General features: G+C 45.2%; 1 protein-coding gene across 2 annotated transcripts in view; it reads left to right on the top strand.

Moving 5' to 3' along the window:
* Positions 1-25859, top strand: part of CREBBP (CREB binding protein) — a 130584-nt gene that overhangs the window by 42460 nt on the left and 62265 nt on the right. For both annotated transcript variants that reach the window (XM_007181543.2, XM_007181546.2), the window contains exon 3: positions 14482-14658. In XM_007181543.2, the coding sequence (XP_007181605.2) occupies positions 14482-14658 (177 nt within the window). The remainder of the gene's footprint in view (positions 1-14481; positions 14659-25859) is intronic.

A 25859-nucleotide genomic window follows, 5' to 3' on the forward strand; every position in this document is an offset into this window, starting at 1 on the left:
CTCATCTTTGCTACAGTTGGTAAAATGCATTCTGTGCAAAAATTCCTTTTTTTCCCCCTTTTGTTGTCTGCTGAGGAGTGAGCACCTTTCCTGAATGTTCTAGTGAACAAGTGTCCAGAGTGCTCTAAACAACACCAGATCAGAGCTATGAATTGGTTGTTGATGACATTTACTGTTCAGGAGATGCAAGTAATTATCAGTGGATTGTAAGTCCAAAGCCATAGTTCTGTATAATTACATCTGTGCATATTATTGTATACTTTAGGGTAAGAATGTGGCACTTGGGTTTGTAGCTTTTGAAAAATGGCATGATTGCCGTGGTTGCTTTGTTATTACCAAGTGGAAACTTCATGCCCTCAATAATGAGTCGTTTAATTCTGTTTTTCTGCCCAGTGTTTGAAGAATGAACTGGAAAACAAACCATCTTAAGTCCTAGAACAAGGCAAGAGATAGATAATACTGGGAAATGCCAACTTCATACATCGTATTGGAATTACTGACCTTGTAAATTACAAGTTACAATGTATGCCCGTCTGTTTTCAGTATTGTAGAAAATTTATTCACTTTAGAGAATCCTGTCTGATGTTAGAGATTTTCTGTGCTCTATTTTTGGAAAGAGATCTTAAAGGCACCTCAAGATTGCACAGTGCTTTGTGGTTTTCAGAGCATTTTCCTATGTGCTGTTCCATTTAAGTTGGAAACAGGAAGTCTGAGCAGCCCTCTGTGCATGGTGTACAGGGGTGTGTGGTCTCATTGGTGAGCGGCCATGCTGATAGGGCTATGGGGGAAAGCACTGGGGCATGGAGATAAGGGACAGACCAAGGGGAGGTTCAGAGCGTTGTTTTCTCCCCTGAGAACTTGGCACATTTTGCTTGGAGATTGGCTGTAGAATGGGAGATGCTGGCCTGCTTGGCAGTTGTACTTTTAAAGTTGTCAGGGTGTGGCTGCACCTAGCTGTGCTACTGCCGCATGTGGATTCATTGAAGGAAAGGTGTGCGGAGATGAGAGTGGCCGGAAGACGGAAGGTGGTGACTCTCAGGTCAGTCTGTCAGAATCTGATTGGAGACGTCATAGCAGCTTTCATTCCTGTCTGTTGATTTTGCAAGTGATGCTCTTCAGAGACAGAGCTTACCTCTTATAAGTAATTATCAACATTAATAACCAGCTTACTCCTGCTTTTCCCAGTATTGATGTTCATTTTAATTAATACCTTCGATCTATCAGTCACCTCCCAGCCAGGTGGCTGGTCATCTAGTCCAATTTTTGTGGGTATCTGAGTAGAGAGAGACTTTGAAACTGCAAGAGTAACTTCTCTAGGCCTAGTGGATACCCAGGCCCCTTCTAGAAATGTCTTACCGTATTCTCATTCATGGTGATGATGCCAAACAGCACCCGTCACTGATGAATATTACAGTTACTATTTAGCCCACTTCTCAAGACCCACCTGAAGTTAGACCACCTGAGCTGTTTGTCTGCCCACAGGGCCAGGGCCTCCCTCTTCCCCTTCAGACTCCATTTAGCAGTCAGTGTTGGTGCCACCTGCTGACAGCGCACATGTGTTTTCCTTGTAGCTTGTGTCTCTTGCCTTGGGCTCGAGAGGACGTGGCCCTGCATGCTGTGCACCTCCACCACCCCGTAGTATCTCCCTTCTGGAAGATGCTTAATAGACATCATTCTAATAATTGATAACGTGTATATTACCACTGCCTTTTCAGCTTCCACTGTGCCAAAGATCAGAGCATCATTGCTAACAGCTGAGAGCTAGGAGGCAGGTGGGCTTTAGTGAGAGTTGGGCAGATGTGATAGCAGTTGGATCATCTCCTTGCTGGAAAAGGTGCTACTCCTGAAATAGGTACTTTCCAACTGTAAATGTACCTCACTATCGAAACCTGGGAGCCAAACACATGCTGGTAAATCCCTCATGATCCAGTCTCTTGCCTGTTGCTCTCCAAAGCTCAGGTACCAGATAGATTGAGATGAAATGGTATCCCTGCTGCCTGAAATATGAACCAAGATTCAGGTAGCAGGATAATTGTGCCTTTGTTGTATCAGGAGTCACTCACGAAATTTCTGTTGATAAACATAAGCTACTAAAGCAACATACAGCTTTTTATATCCTGATTGGCTGTTGACTATGTTTGCGTCTCTTTTCCCTCCTTCCAGCCTTCTTTGCCAATAGTAGTGGTAGGTGTCTGAGTGGCTGAGCCTCATTCAGGCTTTTTTTCTGGTCACATGTATAATGCATTAGAGCAAAGTGTGACAACTTCCAACCATGTTATAACCGGGGTGAATTTGATTTAAATTACCACCCAAGAGTAATCTCTTGATAGTCATAATCAGTTTGATCTACCTAGTTTTATTCAGTGTCTGATGACAGGTTAAAATTAATATTTTAGGGATTTCCCTGGTGGTGCAGTGGTTAAGAATCCGCCTGCCAATGCAGGGGACACAGGTTTGAGCCCTGGTCCAGGAAGATCCCACATGCCACGGAGCAATAAGCCCGTGCACCACAGCTACTGAGCCTTCGCTCTAGAGCCCACGAGCCACAACTACTGAGCCCGTGTGCCATAACTGCTGAGCCTGCGCACCACACTACTGAAGCCCACGCACCCTAGAGCCTGCGTGCCACAACTACTGAGCCCACGTGCTGCAACTGCTGAAGCCTGCGCGCTCTAGGGCCTGCGCGCTACGACTACTGAGCCTGCGTGCTGCAACTACTGAAGCCCACGCACCTAGAGCCCATGCTCTGCAACAAGAGAAGCCACTGCAATAAGAAGCCTGCGTACCACAACGAAGAGTATCCCCTGCTCACCGGAACTAGAGAAAGCCGCATACAGCAACGAAGACCCAACGCAGCCAAAAAAATAAATTAATTAATTTAATTTAATTTAAAAAAAAGAAAAAGCAGTTAATATTTTAAGTACAGGTGTGCAGCCCAACAGTGTGTCATCTTGTCACTGTGGGCAGTCATAATGTTTGAGCAGAGAATGGCTTTTAAAAATAACTTTTCGGGACTTCCCTGGTGGCGCAGCGGTTAAGAATCCACCTGCCAGTGCAGGGGGACACGGGTTCAAGCCCTGGTCCAGGAAGATCCCACATGCTGCAGAGCAACTAAACCCGTGCACCACAACTACTGAAGAACCTGCACTCCTAGAGCCCATGCTCTGCAACAGGAGAAGCACACGCACTGCAACGAAGAGTAGCCCCCACTCGCCGCAACTAGAGAAAGCCCGCGTGCAGCAACAAAGACCCAGCGCAGCCAAAAATAAATAAATAAATTTATTTAAAAAAATAATAATAGGGACTTCCCTGGTGGCACAGTGGTTAAGAATCCGTCTGCCAATGCATGGGACACAGGTTCGAGTCCTGGTCCGGGAAGATCCCACATGCCGCGGAGCAGCTAAGCCCGTGCACCACAACTAGTGAGCCTGTGCTCTAGAACCCGCAAGCCACAACTACTGAAACCTGCGTGCCTAGAGCCGGTGCTCTGCAACAAGAGAAGCCACTGCAATGAGAACCCCACGCACTGCAATGAAGAGTAGCCCCTGCTCTCTGCAACTAGAGAAAGCCTGCGTGCAGCAACAAAGACCCAACGCAGCCAAGAATAAATAAATAAATAAAATTTAAAAAAATAATAACTTTTCCTCCTTAGATAAAATAATGTTTCGTGCAGAGAATTTGAATAATATAGAAAATGTTTAAAAAATAAAAACCACCTCTAAACCCTTTATTAAATATTCTGGTGTTCTGTCTTGCTCTGTGTGTATGTGTGTGCGCACGTGTGCGTGTGTTACGGGGATTATATTTTTTTAATCCTTTTTTTAGAAGTTAATGTTGTACAAGGAACATTTTCCCCTTGTCAGTAATGGGTGAGTTTTTATAGTAAAAGAACTGTTTTACTTTTAATGCCACCGCTACTGCCTTACATTGATTTTGCACTTTCATTTTCCAAGTGTTTTCACTTACATTATCTTCAGGAGTGAGGCGCAGCGTCTGTATAGTGTTAAGGTACGTCTGTGTGTCCTCAAAGCCATGTCTCTGCACCAGTGGACATGACTAAGAACACTTTACTGTACCAAGTATATTTTTGTTAGGACTTTACACAACTCAGTTTTTGGTTAGAAGTAGAGCCACATGTATTTGAAAGAGTGATATGTCTTTGAGTGTGTTTTATGGTTTGAGATTTATGGCATTTAATAAGCTGGGTGGGACTTTATCCTCTCCATTCCTTTTCTTGCAGCCGAGGAGGCCCCAGAAAACACTGGGTTTGTGTCCTCACCCTGCCTCCTGGGACTCACCTCCTGCCCCAGCAGTGAAGCTGATTGCCTGTCTGTTACAAGAACTTGTTTAGTTTTGCTGCCCCAATGGAGAGGAAGAACAAAATTCTCTTAAATGTCAGCTTTCTTTCTCTTTTAAATTTTGCTAGAAATAATCATGGGCTCTCTTCCCTACAGCCTTCTTTGCCTGTTCGGTCCCATCTTTACCTCTCCTTCCCCTGAATTCCCGCATTATCCGTGTGGACGTCACCTTGTTCCTCTGTTGTCGCCTCTGCCTGCTCTGTTTCATCATTTTTCAAGTGGATTGTAAATCCATGGAGGAGGGTACTTCTTGGCCAACAGGAGAGAGCTGCCCTGTAGAGGGTTGGGGTAAGGTTTATTAAAAACTTGGCTCTCTGTTCCATTGTGCTGTAGCTGAGCTGCAGTGTAAATTAAAATTCGTCTTTCTACAGATTCATTCCTTATAAAATAAAATGCTTTTTTCTTTTTCCCTTTTCTCTCCTACTCTTTTATCTTCTTTTCCTCTTTCCTCCTCTTTCTCCATAGCCACTGTGGGCTTGGCTTGACTTGGCTTTGATGCAATCCTAAAGAGGCTGCTTTCCCACCTAAAAAATGTTAGGACTTGAAGAATTAGGGAAGGCAGTCAATTTAAGTTTTATCACCCTCACCTTGGCTTGGCGGTACTTCCTGTAACGCGATCTGGGAAATGGCATGGAGGATGTGAAGCTGTGGAAAGCGTGGGGGCCTGTGCAGTGCGGGTGGCAGGGAGCGCCCTACAAAATCCCAGTCTCCTAGACAGGCCGCTGGCCACCTCACAGGGAGCCTAGACTTAATGAGATCCTCCCAGTCCAGGGGCCGGCACGTGGCCACACAGAATCGCGTCCCCATCTGCCTCTCATTACGGGTAGGTGGGCCTTCCAGGAGTACAGGCATCATACAGTTCAAGGGCTGATTGTTTAAAACCAAGAAAGTCACCGGCTTTTTGGATCAAAAAGAACTTTTAAAAACTTAATTTATTTATTTATTTTTGGCTGCGTTGGGTCTTCGTTGCTGCACGCAGGCTTTCTCTAGTTGTGGCAAGTGGGCTTCTCATTGCGGTGGCTTCTCTTGTGGAGCACGGGCTCTAAACGCACGGGCTTCAGTAGTTGTGGCACGTGGGCTCAGAAGTTGTGGCTCGCAGGCTCTAGAGTGCAGGTTCAATAGTTGTGGCGCGCGGGCTTAGTTCCTCTGTGGCATGTAGAGTCTTCCTGGATCAGGGCTCGAACCCATGTCCCCTGCATTGGCAGGTGGATTCTTAACCACTGAGCCACCAGGGAAGTCCAGGATAACGGGAACTTTAAAGATCACCTAGTGGTCATCTAAATGCTTCGTGTCTCACGGCTGAGGAGAACTAAAACTTAGAGGGAACAAGAGGTTTGTCTCAGTCACACAGCTGATTAGCCGCAGAGTCAGGATTAGTTTCCCCACTGACCTTGGTCTGGTGCTTTTGCTTGTGAATTAATGCAGACTGTACCCTGGAGAGCTGGTGTGTCTAACTTTTGTGACCTGTGAGGGATACCAACAGTGTTAGGGCACTGCCTTTGTTGCTAGAAGTTTCTAGAACAATTGGGCAACTACAAATGAGGCCTGAGGTCTTGGCAGTGATCTGCTGTCCTGTCACCTTCCTTTTAGGAGTTTCCACCGTTCTTTCTAAGTCACATTCTGCTCACATATCATCCAAGGGCAGTACCATGAGAGTCAGTAAATACTTCTGCCCATCTTCCAGTTGCAATTTATTAGTCTAAGGAGAGTGTTCAGACTTGGGGGCTGTGTATTTCCCTGAATGCTTTCAAAACTGGCATCCTTCTGAGAGTTGAGTTCAGCGAGGCGGGCTGCTCACACGCCCAGGGTCCTCATTCCCAGTTCTCTTACTGCAGGTGACACTGGACAGCCAGGCGATGGCTTTGGCATTGCGATTTGTTGCATATCTCTACTTACTCTTTATCTGCCAAGTTGAGGTACTGGAAGGATTCCAAGAGCAAGCGGGTGATAGCAGACAGCTGAACACAGCCATGTCTTTCCATGAAAACTGCTTTTCTTGGCTTTCTCCCAACAATGTTAGGTTGCCAGGAGAAAATGCTTTTGGCTTTACAAATGATATGGCCATACTCTAGGGTAGTTCTGGTTTTTTTGGGTTGGTTTTTTTTTTTTTTGGCTTTGTTTTTTTGTTTGTTTGTCATTTGGTTTTTTTGGTCATTGAAAAGAGTGAATACTTGTGACTTAAATTATTTGGCAGCTTTTTGCTCATGGCATCCTAAATTGTATTGTTTTTACATACTTTATATGAATTTGTGGTTTTATATGTGTACCAGCATGTGAAGAAAGATGCTAAAAACTTCAGGTTAATAAACCTGTCAGGTGAGGTTGAAGCCACATCACATGGAACATTCGTTGCTTTGTCGTGGCCGGCTTGCAAGTGGGAGTCGCATCACTCTCTTTTTTTGTGAAAATGTTCTTTCTTTTTCAATTCTTCGATGTTTTGATTTAAATTTCAACCCAGGAAGGTTAGGCTAGGGTATTTGGATCATATATTGTTACAGCTTATGATCTATTTTAAGTTCCAAGCGAACGTTCTGAGTATTAATTATTTTTTAAGCTGGAAAACAATCTAGAGTGAAACTGGAAATTTTGTGATTTACTAGGACAATTTGAACATAGTTGTCTGTTAAAAGTATTTCTAAAAAAAAAAAAAAGTATTTCTACAACTGGTGAATGCACAAGATTGTTTTTGTCACAAGTTTATTTCATGTGTCTCTGCAAATGTCTCATAATCAAATGCCAGTAATCCCAGCTGGCTTCTCCCTCTGATCCTACCTGTTTGAACCACTCCACCATCACACAGTCTCTGAAAAATGTTCAGTTTTTAAATTAGTGTCCTAGGGCTTCCCTGGTGGCACAGTGGTTGAGAATCTGCCTGCTAATGCAGGGGACACGGGTTCGAGCCCTGGTCTGGGAAGATCCCACATGCCGCGGAGCAACTGGGCCCGTGAGCCAGAATTACTGAGCCTGCGCGTCTGGAGCCTGTGCTCCGCAACAAAGAGAGGCCGCGATAGTGAGAGGCCTGCGCACCGCGATGAAGAGTGGCCCCCGCTTGCCACAACTAGAGAAAGCCCCCGCACGAAACGAAGACCCAACACAGCCAAAAATAAATAAATAAATAAAATTAAAAAAAAAAATTATATATAAATTAGTGTCCTAAGCATACTTAGGAAAGAAACTACATCTAGTGTAACATGATTCCCCCCCAAAGCCAAATAATAACATACTAGCCAGCACGTGTAGCACCTGCTACGCGTCAGTCGCTCTTCTTGGTGCTTCATGTTCATGAATCCACTTAATTCTAATACAACCCTAAGAGAGGAGGTGCTATCATCTCCACTTTACAGGTGATAAAGCTCAGGCACAGAGAAGTTTAAGTAAATTGCCGAAGGTCACACAGCTGGCAAGTGGCAGAGCCACCCACAGACCAGGTCCTCCGTACTTAACCACAACGTCCTACTGTCTCTAAGAATGAAATCTTATTTGTGGCTATGTTCCAATAAAACTTTTGTTTTGATTTTTTCAAAAACAGACATTGGGGTGCTTTGGCCCTGGGGCCATAGTTTGCTGACGCCTGGTCTTGGTGGACTGAGCCTGTCCCTTTCGGCGATGCGAGTCTGGGCAGTGCATTTCCGGGTGGGCCTGGAGGAACCGAGGCTCTGCCTAAGCGAGGGGGCAACGAGCCTGCAGCGGCGGTGGCACCTCTAGGAGGGGCAGGGCAGGGCGAGCATCACGGCAGGTTCGCCAGCTGATTTGTTGTGTTCCTGAGCTTTCTGGGCCACCCTTTCCTCATCCACGGAGTGTAAATTTTGACTAGATAACTCTCTGAGGCCTTCCAGCTGACAATTCTAACCTGTCTTATCGTCCCTACTAAGCTTATCGCGAAAGGCCGTATTTTATTTTCTTTCTGTCTGTTTCCTGACCAGCATCACACCAGTTACACACACACACACACACACACACACACACACACACACACACACACACACACACACACACACACACACACACACGGCGGTACTTCCTCTGATTGCTCTGCTGTGCACACACACACACCCCGGTGGTACTTCCTCTGATTGCTCTGCTGTGTAGTGTGGTTTTAAGTGTATATCAAGGTGTGAGGAAAACTGCTGAAGAATTCAGCTTTTGAAAAAGCGTGTTTAGTGGGCTCATTGAAACCACATCAAACTCAACATTTGTTGCCACTTGAAGCATTTCTGAAGCCCTGGTGGACTCTAAGTAAAATCATGAAGTGGAAGCGTGTTTTCTGGCTGTCCTGCTCCAGTCCTGAACATCTTCCCTCTTACCTCCCTTTCCCGATATTCTCAAATGGTCACACAGTGTGTCCCCCATCAAGCTTTTAGCTCAAAAATAGTTATGATCTGATCCTTCCTGTGAGTGTGCATTTCAATAGGATGTTTGGAGATGGAAATTGGGGAGAGTTCATTTGTGAGGGTGGTTGTTATGTGAGTGGTTGATGTCTCTGGACGGGAGTCTGCTACTGGGAAAGGCCCGTATGTGGCGGGGGTGTGTGAGGTCTGGGAAGAGGGAGTTGCCTTCCCCAAGGGCAGGCATCCTTAATCTTTAGGGGATCTTAGGACCCCTTTTGAGAATCTAATAATGGACCTTTTCTCTCAAAAATGCACATCACACAAAATGTGTACAGACGTTTCCGCCCAGGCACCCCTGCCTGCCATGGACTGCCCAGGCAGGCCCAGGCCCACTGTCTCATCCCAAGGGAGTTTGGGCTGCTGATGATGGTAGAGGAGGTACAACCTGTGGTGGCCCTAACTGCAAAGAAAGGGTTTCTCTGTCCCACTTTCCTACAAAAGAGCAAGAAAAGGAATACTTGGCTTGCTACTATTTAGAAACCTATTCTGGGGAGAAACTTACATGATCATTGTTACTTCTCCTTAACACCCCTAGTTAGTTCTTTGGGTTTTCAGTTACTACCTTATTTGATTAGATGAGTTAGGTAAGTAGTAGAGATCTTCTCCGGGTTAGTGCAGTGTGGTGGAGAGAATCTCCCTGCTCTTTTGCAGCCCACGGCTTGTTCTCTTATTATGTTGATAGTTGTCATATCATGGCACAAGTAGAAAATGAAATATTTGTCCTACACTGAGGTCAGCAGAGGAGGCCGTTTGCAGCCACAGGTGACCATGGAGGCTGATGGACCATTATCGCAGTGCACCAGTGGGAAGCTCTGGGCTGGGGCCTGGCTGAGGCCTTGCACCAAAGCCAAAGGTTTGCTGGCCTAGTGCACGTAAGCACAGAGTGCCTGTTGTACAGCCAGGCCAGGCTCCCGTCTGTGCTGTCATGGGGCACAAAATCGCATTTGTCCTGTAAAACCAACTCCGAGTGCATATGCTCTTTGTACTCAACCTTTGAGCACAGGCCAGTGGACTGACAGCCTGTCCATTGCAGCTAGTAGCTGAGATCCTCGTGGTGACTGTTGAGAAAACAGAAAGGAGCCTGTTCTGCTGCCTCTCCCAGTGCCCGCTACACCCAGTGGTGACCCTTATCTGTGCTTGGCTTCTGTGACTGGGGCACGGTTCTTTGATTCCCCCCCTGCCCTCAGGGCTGATGTTGGGGTTTCTGTTGTTCCGAGGGGTGGGCTGCATGATGCAGTGGGTCTCTTGGAGTGTTCATTTATTTGGTTCTTTCCCCAAATACTAATTGAGTACCCACTATGTACTGGGGCCCAAGGACACAGAGGAGACATATGTTCCAGGAAGGCAAGAAGTTTCATCCTGGTTTTGTGCCAAAGATAGATTTAGGATGGGTTGTCATAAATATTATTATGACAAATACTGCCACAGAGTCGTGTCCTGTTTTGAACCTTCCATAGCATATCTGTAGTATATGTCTGTCAGAGTAGAGAAGCATCGTCTACTCTGTCCCTCTTCTGTGATGTCTGTCATTCACCTTCTTGCCTGACAGCTCAGAACTTCAGCAGTTTTTGATTGATGGGTCAGGTGCTGTCAACAGAATTTGCTGCGGACACTATCTTTGTTTCATAATGAGGCTCGTGTAGGCATTGTTCAGGTTTGTTTGAACTAAACCCTAAAGACAGGTTTCCTCGTCTGGTCTCATGCTTTAGAGTCATGCCAAGGCTAATACCTAATCCCATCCTGGGGCAGGGGGTAGGCCTCAGGATCTGGCACTAGTTTTATGGGGTTTGGGGGAGGTTGTCTTTTTTACCTTCTTACCTAGTTTGTTCTTCCCTGGTACACAGGGACTGTAGTTTACGTGTCTTTATTGTCTCATTGAAGTGATACACAAACAACAGAGTAAGTAGGTTCTCAAATGATTGATTGATAGACTTGGTTACAAGAATACGTTTTCATGGGAAAACTTGGCAGACCTATAAAGCATTATTTAATTTAGATTTCCTTATGGGGGAGCTTGCCTTTTTTTCAGTACTTTACCATAGTTAACTTTTCCTGTTTTCTAAGATTGAACTTGAATTAAATGCTTAAAAGGGCTCTGGAAGAATAGAGTGAAAGGATATTTTAACATGTATGGGCTGTTGCTGAATGAGGCAGAATATAAATATTTATTCTGTAGGCTTTAATTTGTTCATATATTATATAAACTGCACCATTAACTGAACAGTTGCCTATTTCTGCTGTTCTGCTTTTTGAATATTATTGAAAAGATTGTTTGCTGGTTCTGTAGCAGCCTTAAACCAAAATATGATAAACTTTGGTTGAAAATAAAGTTTACTAAATTGCTACTAAGTAACTGTTGGGAAAATAAAAGAAATACATTGATTTTATTAAGTGGAGTTAGACAAACATCTCGATTTATACTGTTTCATCATGAGCTAAAGAACACGTTGGTGCTAAAAAACATGTGTTAGCTAGACTTGGGAATGTTCAATCTGATCAAAGGAGAAGGGATACAGACAGGAAATCAGAAATCTAGACATCTCGAAGTGAAGGGTTTTTACTCAAAACTGCAGGCTAGGACTGGAGCAGCCTTCCGGTTCTACCAGGCTCTGCTGGGGGATAGTTGGGACCACGGGGCCTAGTTGGCTGATGTGGCTGGGTGGCCTGTTAGAGGGCTGTCCTTACCTGGGCCTCTGTTAGCTCTGATATTAAGGAGGGACTGGCCCTGGACCAGGGAGCTGAGCCCTGACTTTGGAGCCTGATCCTGAAGGTGGCTGTGACTTGCTTTGGTTCATCCTTGGAGTGTGTTGTCATAGGCTGAGGGTGGGATTTTCCCCAATTTTTTTTTAGACACATAGCCTCCTGTGAGCTGGCCATTCCTTACCTGCTGTCTGTGATCTTTGACTTTACCTTGGTTCTTGCCCCATGAGGATTGAAACCATGTTGAGAGGTTTCCTTCACTATGGAATGGCCAAGAAGAAAAGGTGAGAGCGATTTCCTGATGAAATCTGTCAGTGTCCACAGCACTTTGGTGCTTTGTCCCAGAGGCTCACCAGGCAAGTAGTAGCCAACTGACCAGACCACACACCCACCCAGTTTTCACCCTGGCAAGGTGATCGTGTGAACGCCGTCCCAATATTCGCAGAGCCTTAGACGTTTTTAACAGGGCTGGTGAACTTTGAGCCGCACAGGTCCCCTTTGGAAGCTCGTTGAGCTCTTGGTATTTATGTCCCTCTCTACACCAAAGGGCTGACTGCCTTGGACAGTTGGCGTCAGTGGAAGGACAGTTGCCTCTCCTTTCCCACTCCCCAGCTGCCATCCACTTTGATTCATCAGTACTAGAAACTTCCAAAACAACATTGATTTTTCTTGTTTATCAGATGGGTGGTTACATGGAGCGAGCTCTATGACAAGTAGGAAAATTGCATCCGAACGTGTTCTGAACCGGGCTTGGTTCATAGCAGGCGCTAGGTAAACGCTGGCTGACTGTGAGCACGGATTCATGGAGAGTAAATTGATGCATGTGTCTTCTGACATGTTTGGTCCTAAGTAGAGAAATTTTAAATGAAATTTAGGAAATGGGGGACTTCCCTGGTGCGCAGTGGTTAAGGATCCGCCTGCCAATGCAGGGGACACGGGTTTGAGCCCTGGTCCGGGAAGATCCCACATGCCACGGAGCAACTAAGCCTGTGCGCCACAACTACTGAGCCTGTGCTCTAGAGCCCACGAGCCACAACTACTGAGCCCGTGTGCCTAGATCCTGTGCTCTGCAACGAGAAGCCACAGCAGTGAGAAGCCCGCGCACCGCAATGAAGACCCAGCACAGCCAAAAGTAAATAAATAAAATAAATAATTAAAAAAAAAAAAAAAAGAAATTTAGGAAATGGAAATTATAACCATGTTTTTTCCCCAAATTCTTGGGGCTCTGAGAGCAGTGTTTGAGTTTATGCAGAATTCTACAAGAAGTAATCATTACGTGGACTTAATTTAGTGTAACACTTCCTGAAAATGTAGATTTTTGCTTCAGTTTTTCTGTTTCAGATAACAACTGAAGGAACCTAGTTGAGAATCAGAAATGTCCTTTATGTTAAAAGTTTGCTGATTAAGTCTTGCCTTGATTAAATCATCTGAATTCAGAGTTGAGCCTACTTGGTGGGCTTCGTAAAGAATTTGTTTTTGTTTCAGTTTTCTCAAGTTGACTTTGAATTTCAGTTGAATTTAAATTTGTTTCAGTTTACTCGAGTAAAGCAAGTAAGGCAAAAGTGGCAGCTAGAATGTGTTCACTTTCAAAAAATTGAGAAGTACCGCTGTGAGGGCTATATGTGGAAACCACCAGTACATATGAAAATGCCAGAACAAGATCTTTTTGGTTACAGTAGTTTGGTTTTATTTGTGTTTTTATGCAGACATTTCAGCAGGAAAGGGTCGATTGTGTTGAGCATCTGTTTGTTTGCAGCCCTAGAATTTTAGAGCTGAAAGAAATAATGCAGTTGTCTTGTGCAAGATACTCATCTTTCAGGTGAGGTAAAGGTCCATAGAAGGAATGTGAGTTAACCAGTGTGAACGGGCTGGTGCAGTCACCATGTGAGGTTGGTGGAGAGAACTGAGCTGTGATTTCTTGAATGGAAACTCTGTCCCCTAGGGAAGGGGGGGTCTTCCCTTCAGGAGACTTCTTCCTCCCAGTTTCTAAACATCAAATGCACCAGGACAGCAGAAGAGTAGAGCAGGCAGTAGGCAGCAGATGGATTGTTGCAACTTCGTGAGAAAGCAAAGCAGGCAGACTAAAAAAGCCACTCTCTTAGTAATGAGACTCTGCTTCTCCAGAGGGGGCGGCTGAGCAGCAGGGCATCACTGTGGAGATTCCCGGATTCATGCCTGTGGAGGTTAGAGCTCAGGGGTCTGGCGGGAACCTGGCCGGGGGCTCTTGACTGGAGGGGATCTCTAACTCCTGTGGTTGCTTGCTGCCCCACTCCGCGGCATAGGTGGGGTTCCTCCTTTCCATTCTTGGCTTTATCTACTCTACAGTTTCTTTTATTTCACTGTAATTAAGATAAGACTTTATTATGGAAAACTTCAAATACGTATAATATTAGAGGGGCTAGTATAACAACCCCCCACACCTGTCCCCTGGTGAGGAGTCACCGACGTTTGTCCAGTCGTTTTTCATCGATGCTACCCCTTGCCTCACTAGGTTTTAAAGCAGATCCCAGACATTATATGATTTGTCAGTATTTCTACTGTGCATTTTGAACTAATGGAAACTTAAATCTGATTGGGGGGTGGTAGCTGAAAGAAACTAATTACTTATAGAGTAATTAAGGATTAAACTGAAGGAGCTCCCCTTTGTCAGTTATTCTGGAAGATTTTGTTTTCCAAATGATCTTAATGGGTCGGTGCCACTCTCAGGGTAGGGGACTTGGCGTGAGGAGTATGGCTGAGGGGTAAGGGTGGAAAATTGCTGGCTCTTGGGATGATATTTAGGAGGAGGGGACAGATGGGGTTGTTGGGAGCAGCTTCACTAGTCTTCTGCCTTTAGTCTGTAGCTGTTTGAGCAAGTTGCTCTGTTCATAATCCTAATTGTGAACCCTGAGAATGAGCCTTTAATTTATAATTGAAATGAAGATTTTACAGGAAGTAACGATTTTTGCTTCAGTGGGTCAGAGTGAGTGTTTCTGAGGCTCTTCCTTTCATATGTGGTCGCGTCAGGATGGCTGACGTTGCTCTTTTTGTTTCAGATGGGAATGACTGGTAACACAAGTCCATTTGGACAACCCTTTAGTCAAACTGGAGGGCAGCAGATGGGAGCCCCTGGAGTGAACCCTCAGCTGCCCAGCAAGCAGAGCATGGTCAATAGCTTGCCTCCCTTCGCTGCAGACATCAAGAATGCTTCAGTCACCAACGTGCCAAACATGGTAAGTTGCCCTTGGTCTCAGAGCTGTGGGTCTCCAGTGGGTGCTTTGGTGTGTGGATTTTATCGTGCTGACAGTGAAGATCTGCAACTAAAAGTGCATCATGGGTGAAAGGAAAATAACCTGTATTTCTTATGCGTACGCTTTCTCAGTGAGTTTAATTTTCTGTGATGAGCTGCCCGTAAGGGGCTAGTTAAGATGATTCAGCTAGTCCTCCCGGGGTCCCTATGTGGAGGGAGAGCGTTCATGTCCGTGAGTCATTTTGACTTTCCTCCAGAGTCACCCTCTTGATTCAGCAATAGAGCCAAGAGAATTGGAGAGATAGGCTTTTTTACACTTCCCGTCTGTTAGTGGTTGAAGCTGTCAGTAGCAGTCCATCCATTTCTGTTACAAAGGACATTTATCTTCAGAGAACTGTACCTTGTCTGTGAGATGTGTGTGTCCTGTCTGACTTGACAGATGGTTTCACAGGTCTTCATTCTCCTTGAGATTTCCTACCTATAAAATAGAAACTACCCTTGGAACTCTCAACCTAACTAACCCAGATATTAATGGGAAAATAGCTCCTTTTGTGCCACAAAATGGCATCTCTTTTAATTCCGGCCACTAAGGGGAAGTGTGTTCTTTTGTCGGACCTCACCGTGCATACCTGGCTTCTGCGTCTCTGATGTGCCTTTAGCGATGCGTCAGGGCCTGGAGCAGCCGCCCTCCTCCCCCCTTGGCCTGCCCTGCCAGGGCTGCCATCCACATAGTTGTGCAGAGTGATTTGGGAAGGCTCAGAAGAAAGCTGGGGGATTATGTTCAGAAAAAGTTGCTTTTTGTCTTTTGATTTTTAAAAAACTTTAATTTGAAGTATTTGTTGTAAAGGTACAGCCAAGAATTCCTCTATCTCCATCACCCGCTTCCCTTGATGTTAACATCTTCTGTAATCTTGGTACGTTTGCCAAAACTAAGGAATTGACTGCTTACAGTACTTAGAAGTTTTGAGGCTGCTGGAAGCAGGAAGAGTTGGATCTCTTTCTCTTTGTTTTTGTTAAAAATCAGAAAAAGGGGCTTCCCTGGTGGCTCAGTGGTTAAGAATCTGCCTGCCAATGCAGGGGACACGGGTTCGAGCCCCGGTCCAAGAAGATCCCACATGCCGCGGAGCAGCTAAGCCCGTGCGCCACAACTGCTGAGCCTGCGTGCTGCAACTACTGAAGCCCATGCACCTAGAGCCTGTGCTCTGCAACAAGAGAAGTCACTGCAGTGAGAAGCCCATGCACCACACGAAGAGTAGCCACCACTCACCACAACAAGAGAAGGCCTGTGCACAGCATTGAAGACCCAACGCAGCCAAAAACAAAAAAAAATCAGAGAAGAGAGTGATACTGAGGTATCCTAGTCAGATTCCCGAGGTATCCTAATCAGATTCGCTCTCAGTTTGCCACATTCTTCCTTCTTTAAAAAGAAAGGGTACAAGCAATGAGATCTGTTTTCAAGTTTTTACTTCTTTATTTCTTCTTCTGATCATCCCCCTGTAACTTTCCTGGATCTGCTTCTCTCCTTCCAGTAACTTTTTGTTGCCAGGATTGCCCTGTTCCCGGCCATACAGACCCAGAACTTACAACAAAGCCCACTGCTCCCTTCACACGACTCCTCTCAGCCCTGGGGGCGGCAGGCCAGGATCCCCAGCCCTGCTCTTCCTGTTCTCGCCTGCCTTTCCTTTTCCAGTCCTCACTGGGAGGGCAGTAGCGTGGACTTCAGTACTGTTGATTGTCACCTGGGTTTGGTCAGTGACCTGGAGCACATTTTGGCTTCAGAGTAAGAGTGTTTGCTTTTCACAGACATTCTGTGTTTTGTAGTCTGAGAAACCCTGACCTAACATTTTCTTCCATTTTCTTTTTTTAGATCTTCTCCAGGCCCACTTTTTCATCCTTTCTCCTTTACCCCCAACTTAGTGGCAGAATCCTTTCACTGCAGGTTCCTCTTCCTGCCTCTGCGGCTCCAGGGGACTGAATTCCTGAGAGTGGTGTGCTTGTCAAGGGCAGGTTCGGACCAGACTGGAAAGAGGCTTCTGGTTGCCTCCACCTGTGCCTGGGCTGGAGCCCTTTGGGCTAGGGAAGGCTTCTCTCGCCCTTGGCACTATTGATGTTTGGGGTGGGATCTTTCTCTGTTGTGGGGGCCATCCTGTGTATTGTGGGATGTTTAACAATATCCCTGGCCTTCACCCACTCGATGCTCACAGCCCTGCACACCGACCCCCCTGTAGTTGGCCCCAGTTGAAAGCCCTGCTCCGGGGAATGGTTGGGGGAGGCAGTAGCAGTAACATCTCATCCTTCTGTCTGTGACGTCTAACAGATAAAACCAGTTCTCTCCCCCCTCCCCCTGCCTTGGCCTTAGCAGGCTACCTGCATGGTGAACTGGGGAAGTATCTTGGTGTATGGGAGCCTAGCCACCACTTTCCCACAGGGGCACGGGTGGACTCTTGGAGAGATCCGCAGCTGGTGCCTTTGGAGTGAAGTCCTCAGACGTTTACCGCGGGGCTCGGGGCAGGCTTCACCAGGCCAGGTGACCCGGCCACGGACTTCACGCTATCGGGCGCAGCACAGGAACCAGAGGGGACTGACAGAGAAGCAGGGCAGCAAGTGCACATAATTTGCCCAATATCTTTCTAAGTGCTTTCTCACCCTGTGTTTTACCTTATTCTTTCGACAGCCTGTTGAAAGACATCATTCACCTCCCATTTTACAGATGTAGAGGCTGAGGGTCTGAGGGCTTTAGGTTCGTTCAGGGCTATGTAACTTCTTGTCTGCAAGGCCCAAAGCTTCTTCAGTATGTCCTGGTGTCATGTTTTAGTGGCTCCGAGCCCTTTGGGGTGTGTTTACATTCCTTATTTGCAGTTCCTCAAACATGTTTTGTTGTCTTCCTTGAGTTTTCTAAATTGTTTCTGGCCCCTTGGAGCCCAGAGATTTTTGTACAGTGAGGGAGAGCAGTTACCAAAGATCTAAATTTCTTTTCTTTTTTTTTTTTTTTTTTTAATTTTATAGCTACTTTATTTATTTATTTATTTATTTATTTTTGGCTGTGTTGGGTCTTCGGTTCGTGCGAGGGCTTTCTCTAGTTGCGGCAAGCGGGGGCCACTCTTCATCGCGGTGCGGGGACCGCTCTTCATCGCGGTGCGCGGGCCTTTCACTATCGCGGCCCCTCCCGTTGCGGGGCACAGGCTCCAGATGCGCAGGCTCAGTAGTTGTGGCTCACGGGCCCAGCTGCTCCGTGGCATGTGGGATCTTCCCAGACCAGGGCTCGAACCCGTGTCCCCTGCATTAGCAGGCAGATTCTCAACCACTGCGCCACCAGGGAAGCCCTAAATTTCTTTAATTAAAAAAAAAGAAAAATTTGGAGCCTTGAACATATTTGTGTTTTTTGTCATGCTTTGGGGAGTGGTCTTTTAAAGCCCAGCTAGGTTCAGCATGCCAAACAGTTGAGCTCAGGACTCTGATACCGAATCACCTGGTGCCCTGGTTGAGCTCTTTATGGGACGATTGACACTTGGTCACTGGCCGAGGGACTCATGCTTGTCTCCTCTCCTAGAGGATTCCCGCAGCACTGGTGATGCTCAGGAAGCGAGGGGATGTGGCCGTTCCTTTAACTCGTCTCATTTGTTGAGCACCTTCTCTGAGCCCAGGTGCATCTGGAGTGCTGGTGTGAGTTACGTAGAGCTCACCCCTCTTTCGTGAAATTGGGGGTGGTGGTGATGGAAAACAAATAATTACAAACGCAAACTGCTCCAACAGGTCTGAGTAGCACGGAGAGGTTGAGGTTGACACAGGGACCTACTTAGGTGGAGCCATCAGAGAGAAGGCCGCACCAAATAGGGGGTTTTAAGGGCAAGATTGGAAGGATGAGCAGAAGCCACGGAGACCCCAGGGCACTGGGAGAGCATTGGCTTGTGTAGGAGCCAGCAGAAGTCCAGTGGGAAGGGTGAGAGGAAAGCGGTGTGAAGTGGATATTGGGGGCTGGGCAGGAGCCGTCTCAAGGAGGGCCATGGGTGGCAGTGGCCACTGCAGTGCAGTGCTCTAGGCTAGTGGAGATGGGGGCCTGGAGGCCATTGATTACAGAGGGGACAGGAGACCAGATGAGATTTGCCACTAGAGTGGATGTGTGGGGTCACTGTGTGAGATGACTTGGTGGGAGGCGGGACCATTTACAGAGCTAGCAGAGGAACAGACTGGGAGAAGGGTGATGAAGGGGAGGGCATTTGTAATTCCAGTTAAGACATGCTCCTCTTGAGATGCTTGTGAGATGTCTAGGTGAAGAGGCCAGGCAGATGGGTGGACATACAAGTAGGGCAGCCACTGTCCATCGGGAGCTGGCGGTAAGCATGCTATGGTAGAAGGGCTGTGGAGTGGATGCCATGGCTCGGAGGGGAGCACAGGGAGAGAGACCAGGCAGAGGAGGAGCTGGCAAAGGGGACAGCAAGGGACTGATGTCACTGAAGCCGAGAGAGGAGATCGTTTGGACAGGCAGAGATGGTGGCTGCTGAGATGGTGAGTGAGATGAAGGCCAAAGAGCGTCGCTGGAATATGCAGGGGATCTGTGGGACGGTCAGGAAGCGTGGACCATCTTCCGTGAGACTTAAGTGTGGCCCGTAGTCATGGAGACCTGTTGATCACCACGGTCTATGGGCTGCCTCTGGGATGTGCTGCCTGGAGCTCCAAAAGGTTCAGAGACCCTATTGCAAATGGGGTCCTTTTGAGGGCATATATATCCCCAGGACAATATTCAAAAGCAAATACCACATCTCCCTAAATTTTCACATGGATTTCGTTGCAGCTCTGTCTTTGGCCATTTTATTTGTAATTTCTTAACTTTCTACAGATTTTTGAAGCTTCTTAGAACTTTTACCATATTATTACATTGTATTTCATGATTCTGAGATGCAAATTTTTTTCACAGTTGTAGCATCTTTGAAATCAGGATGTATTTTAGAAACAAGTTTTAGGTCTAATAAGACGCAGTATGTATACTAACTACGTTACTTGTTCATAATTGGAATTAATAAGAGTGACAACTATTAAATATATGTTCACTATCCAGTTTTCTAGGATAGCTCACATGGATATAAGAATTTCAAAATTATGTAAATTTTACTGACAAAGAAGAACAGGTTTAGGCAGGGGTATAAGTTGGGTTGTCTTTCTGTGGCCTGACTTCAAGGTCCATGTGGACCTTCTCAAAGGAGAGATTTGCCTGAGAGTGCGTGGAGTGGGGGAGAGTTGTTCCAGGGCAGTCCTCTGGAAGAGGAGGCCGCCTGATTCCTTGGTGACATTACCCTTCTTGCTGTTTTCACCTGAAAAAGTCATAACACGGAGAGCAAGGGAGCATTTGCAGGAAGGAGGGAAATTCAGACATCATTTGGCACTGGATTTGTCAATTAGGTCGTTGCTGACCTTCATGATGGGTCTGGGATTGTTTTAAAGGAGCACTGTTTCGAAGTGGGACACATCTTGGGCTTATCTAATCTAAGAAAGTTTGGTGACCAAAGGGACCTTATCATCAGTTTCTCTCACAGAGTCTCCTGTGGGGCTCCCCATTGCAGTCTCCTACAAGGGTTCTTTCTTTCTATTTTTTTTTTTTTTTTTTAAAGTTTTTTTTTTTTTTTTTAAAGGATTTTCTTTTATTTATTTATTTATTTATTTGTTTATTATTTTTGTCTGTATTGGGTCTTCGGTTCGTGCGAGGGCTTTCTCCAGTTGCGGCAAGCGGGGGCCACTCTTCATCGCGGTGCGGGGACCGCTCTTCATCGCGGTGCGCGGGCCTTTCTCTATCGCGGCCCCTCCCGTTGCGGGGCACAGGCTCCAGACGCGCAGGCTCAGCAATTGTGGCTCACGGGCCCAGTTGCTCCGTGGCATGTGGGATCTTCCCAGACCAGGGCTCGAACCCGTGTCCCCTGCATTAGCAGGCAGATTCTCAACCACTGCGCCACCAGGGAAGCCCTCTATTTTTTTTTTAACATCTTTTTTGGAATATAATTGCTCTACAATGGTGTGTTAGTTTCTGCTTTATAACAAAGTGAATCAGCCATACATATACATATATTCTCAGATCTCCTCCCTCTTGCGTCTCCCTCCCACCCTCCCTATCCCATCCCTCTAGGTGGTCACGAAGCACCAAGCTGATCTTCCTGTGCTATGTGGCTGCTTCCCACTAGCTATCGATTTTTCATTTGGTAGTGTATATATCATGTCACTCTCTCACTTCGTCCCAGCTTACCCTTCCCCCTCTCCGTGTCCTCAAGTCCATTCTCTACGTCTGCATCTTTATTCCTGTCCTGCCCCTAGGTTCTTCAGAACCTTTTTTTTTTTGTTTTTTAGATTCCATATATATGTGTTAGCATGCGGTATTTGTTTTTCTCTTTCTGACTTACTTCACTCTGTATGACAGACTCTAGGTCCATCCACCTCACTACAGATAACTCAATTTCATTTCTTTTTATGGCGAACACTCCATTGTATGTATGTGCCACATCATCTTTATCCATTCATCTGTCGATGGACACTTAAGTTGCTTCCATGTCCTGGCTATTATTGTAAACAGAGCTGCAGTGAACACTGTGGTACATGAATCTTTTTGAATTATGGTTTTCTCAGGGTATATGCCCAATAGTGGGATTGCTGGGTCGTATGGTAGTTCTATTTTTAGTTTTTTAAGGAACCTCCATACTGTTCTCCACAGTGGCTGTATCAATTTACATTCCCACCAACAGTACAAGAGGGTTCCCTTTTCTCCACACCCTCTCCAGCATTTATTGTTTGTAGATTTTTTGATGATGGCCATTCTGACTGGTGTGAGATGATATCTCACTGTAGTTTTGATTTGCATTTCCCTAATGATTAGTGATGTTGAGCATCCTTTCATGTGTTTGTTGGTGATCTGTATATCTTATTTGGAGAAATGTCTATTTAGGTCTTCTGCCCATTTTTGGATTGGGTTGTTTGTTTTTTTGATATTGAGCTGCATGAGTTGCTTGTATGTTTTGGAGTTTAATCCTTTGTCAGTTGCTTCGTTTGCAAATATTTTCTCCCATTCTGAGGGTTGTCTTTTCATCTTGTTTATGGTTTCCTTTGCTGTGCAAAAGCTTTGAAGTTTCATTAGGTCCCATTTGTTTATTTTTGTTTTTATTTCCATTTCTCTAGGAGGTGGGTCAAAAAGGATCTTGCTGTGATTTATGTCAAAGAGTGTTCTGCCTATGTTTTCCTCTAAGAGTTTTATAGTGTCTGGCCTTACATTTAGGTCTTTAATCCATTTTGAGCTTATTTTACAAGCGTTATTTCTAATAGAAAGTTCATACGTGTTGGGGTTTTTTGTTACGTTGTTGTTTTGAGAAAAAGTAAGAACTGTATTATGGAGACTGCCATTCTTAAAGTTGTAATGGAGGAAAATCATCAGGAGTGCTGCTTATTTAAAATTGCTCACAGAAGAATAAAATAAAATAGCTCATGAGAATGGTGTTAGGATTTTGGTCGTGTGTCAGAGAATTTGAACTTGGAGGCTTTGGACGAGGCCCCCAGGCAGCTGCTGATTCATGTCTCTAAAGTGAAGGAAACTGTCGCTGGTACTGACTGTCCATGCAGAGGAGGGTTGTAGAACTGTGTTCTGTGTCCTGCCAGAATAACAAAGATGTGGGGTAGTGCCATTAGCTACGGCTCTTCCAGGGCAAGCTGTGTGTTTTGGGGTTAGTTCTCTCTGTTTCTCAGCGTGTCAGTGGACCCACTGCGTCAGTGGGACTGGTTCTTGGGCCCCACCCTGTCCTCCTGGTTCAGAATCTCTTAGAAGAGGGTGAGGAATCTGTGTTCTTGTCTGTCACTGTTATTTGTGAAACCTTAGGTTTTTTCTTTCTCAGTTTTCCAGTGTATGCCACCTACTTCCCTGTAAGGCGGTTCAGGATAATTGCCAAATAGATGGACTTGTTCTTTCTTTTGCACTGGAACTGCAGCTTTAAATAAGCTCCTCCGGTGATTTTGATGTAGATTAGTCTTTGAGAGCCACTGTCCCCTGCAGTGTCAGTGACCTGATGCCCGGCTGCCCCACTGTGGAGTGGGCTACTTTGTTAGTCTTGAGTCCACTTCAGAAGGCTTCCCTGTCTCCCTCCACCTTTTCTGTCTTTTCTCTCATGATTTTCTGTCCTCCATGTCCAGTTTCTGATCACTGGGGGAGCAAGACTTGAACTGATTGAACTTTGTGAACCCAAGGGTCTCCTCTTTGTTGTTGTCTTTGATTGGCTCATCTCACAGTTTTAGTTGCCCTGCGGAGGTGCTCATGTTCGCATACCATTGTCCACTAGCTCCTTGTACTTCACAAGCATGAATTTAAAATCACCGGTGGTCTAGTATTTCCCTCAACCCTAGGACTGGGGAGAGTGCTTCCCGGCACTCTCGTCCTTGTCTGGAAACGACGAGTGAAGAGTCTTGTCAGCTCTTCACTGTGAGAGCAGTTTCTGTAGAAAATCACTCTGTGGCTATGAATTATGCCTTAGTAATTGAATTGGAAAACAGGGGACAAGGTTGGGAAGTGAGCGCTTGCCTGTAATTATTAGCCATCCAAGTGTTTTTGTAATTTTAGGAGTTTACCTTTCGTATTCTCAACTTATTGCCTTCACCTGTAACTTGAAGATCTCTGAGAAAATGTGTATGTGAGGGCTTTGAAGAATAACTTTTAGTTCTAAAATTCTTATTAGTACCTGTATAAATCCTTTCTACTGTTTTAACTCATCCCCTTTTGTTTTGGCAATAAATATCAGCTGGGAAACATAGCCTAAGCACAAAATATGATGTGTTGCGAATATCAGGAAACTATAAATGGAGAAAAATTAACAGTATTCTTTGATATTAGGAACCAACTGTATGTATTGCAAGTGCTCAATCAAGATCATTTAACTTCTTTCCAAGATGAGTTTCCATTAACCAACAGTGTCTTTTCTAGGGTCTAATTAGCGTAGCCTTTTCTTCAATGAAACTTTCTGGGTAAAACAACATAAATTATCTCCAGAGACATTCAGCCCTCTCACTTCATGTAAAGTAGAGACTCGGTAGGAAGGTTCTTCATGTCTAAACAAGCTGCGCCCACCACATACTAGTGCTGGAATTTCTGCCTGCTCGATAGCAGCAAATACAGGTGTTTCTGGAAAATGAAGTGACCATTCTAAGAAGAACTCAGTAGACACCTTAAAAGATTGTATTAAAAAAATTAAAAATAAATTAAAACAATTTTTTTAAATAAAAAATCTATTTTTTAAAAGGAAGAAGAACTCAGTAGATAGCACATTTGATGGATCTGGAAGGAGATAGTCGTAGCTACCAAAGATGTAAAAGTGCAATACTGTGTCTGAAGAGCCAGGAACCACAACAGTCTTTTTGCAGCCCTAATTACCCTAACTTCTTTATACTTTTTTCCACAATTATCTGAAATGGCCCTAAGGCTCAAGTCACCAAAAACTAATTTTTCAGTCAAATGATTAATTTGCCAAGTTATCAAAAACTTACTGTAATAAATGTTCTTGAAGAATATGTTCATATATATTGGTGGTCAGGAAGATTATTCCTTAAAAGTTTTTAGTAGATTGGTAATTCTCATTCGGTGAATGGACCTGATGCTGTGAAGGACCCCTTAACTCAGTTAAGACCTGCTGGTCTGGTTGGCCTGTCACCTTGGCTGTTGGAATAGATTCAGCAGCTTTTACCTTTTAGGGTTTCTTTGCACAGGTGCATTTGACCACTCAGCCCTCCATGGCAGACTGACTCTCTGGGTCGGAAAGAGTGACCTTAGGGTAGGGGAGAGAGTGGGTCTGTCCAGTTGTCAGTCCTGTGCCTTTGCCCTCTGGCTCACCCATCGAGTTTTCTTTCTTGACTTAGCCATTTGTTTTCTGCTGTGAAATCACAGCGTTTCTGATTTGAAAGATTGCTTAGAAATCATTCTGGTCCAGCTTGCTCATTTTAAATTATTTCCCTATTGAATTTAAATCTTAAATTGTAAGGTAATCTTATTTTTTAAAAAAATCAACAAACACCAAGCAAAAAGGAGAAAACACAAGAAACATTATTCCTTCTATCTAAACAACTATGTTCTGTTTCTTACCAATTGATCTTTATCATCTCAGGTGATTATCACTTCTTCCTAGTTTGATAGCTCTGCATTTAATGAGCATATTCTTTATTTTATGACTGCAAAGCTTTGTGTACCCAGCTGTTCTAGGGTCCTTCTGGGGAAATCAGAACAAGCAAATATTGCAGAACAACGCTTTGTCCCACCTGGTGTTTGCTTTGGTGTCATTTTCTGACTTTTAAGTGGAGGTTGGGAAGAAGTAAAGTTTCCAGGTGGGTCAGGGGAGTATGTCAGAGGAGTGTGGGTCTGGACTCCATCAGTAATGTAGAAGGTCTGGGCCAGGTTGATCCTGAAGGGCCATCTCTAGGAATCCCAGCCCGACATGAATTGGGGGCAGTGGTTGTGTGTCAGGAGGAAGCACTTTCATTCCCTCTTCTGTCTTGGTCAGTGTCTGCTTCTTACTGTTTGCATTACAGAGTCCTTTGCAGACATTATAATCTGTTCTTGGACGCTTCATGGAAAATAACTTCCTTTTCTAGAAAGAATGCCAGAATAAACTTTATTATACATACTCCTTGTGCATATCTGTGATTCTATCCTTAGGATAGAATAAAGGGCATTTTAAAAAATGGGGTTGGTGCTGGTTACTCAGACCTATGTAACAATAGCGCAACCCTAATAAAAATACATCAAACTGCTTTAAAAATTAAGGAATACACCAGAATAAATATAAAATGTTTGCGTTTCAAGGTCGTGTGATGGACAGGGGTGTAAATGATGGTTGAGTTACGGTGACAAGTGACACATGCAAAGAGCAAAGATCTAGCAAAGACTGAAAAGGGGTGAGTGGGCTGTACCCTCCACAGCCCTTAGAGCGTGTGCTTTGTGTTCACCTGCTGTTATCCATCGTTCAAAATGTTGACAGGCAGGGGTGGGGGGGGTCACGATTGCACCAATGTGACTCCCACACCATGGTAACCTCCCCCTTCCATGATTAGGAATTGCATGTGATCTGATGGGAGTTACTGAAATGCAAATTTCATATATTTTAAGGCCTTTAATGGATACTGTTGTATTGCCTTCCAACAAAAGCCACGAACCAGGTCACTAGTATTGCACGATGC

This window comes from Balaenoptera acutorostrata, chromosome 15, assembly GCF_949987535.1.
Source record: "Balaenoptera acutorostrata chromosome 15, mBalAcu1.1, whole genome shotgun sequence".
Classification (NCBI taxonomy): Eukaryota; Metazoa; Chordata; class Mammalia; order Artiodactyla; family Balaenopteridae; genus Balaenoptera; species Balaenoptera acutorostrata.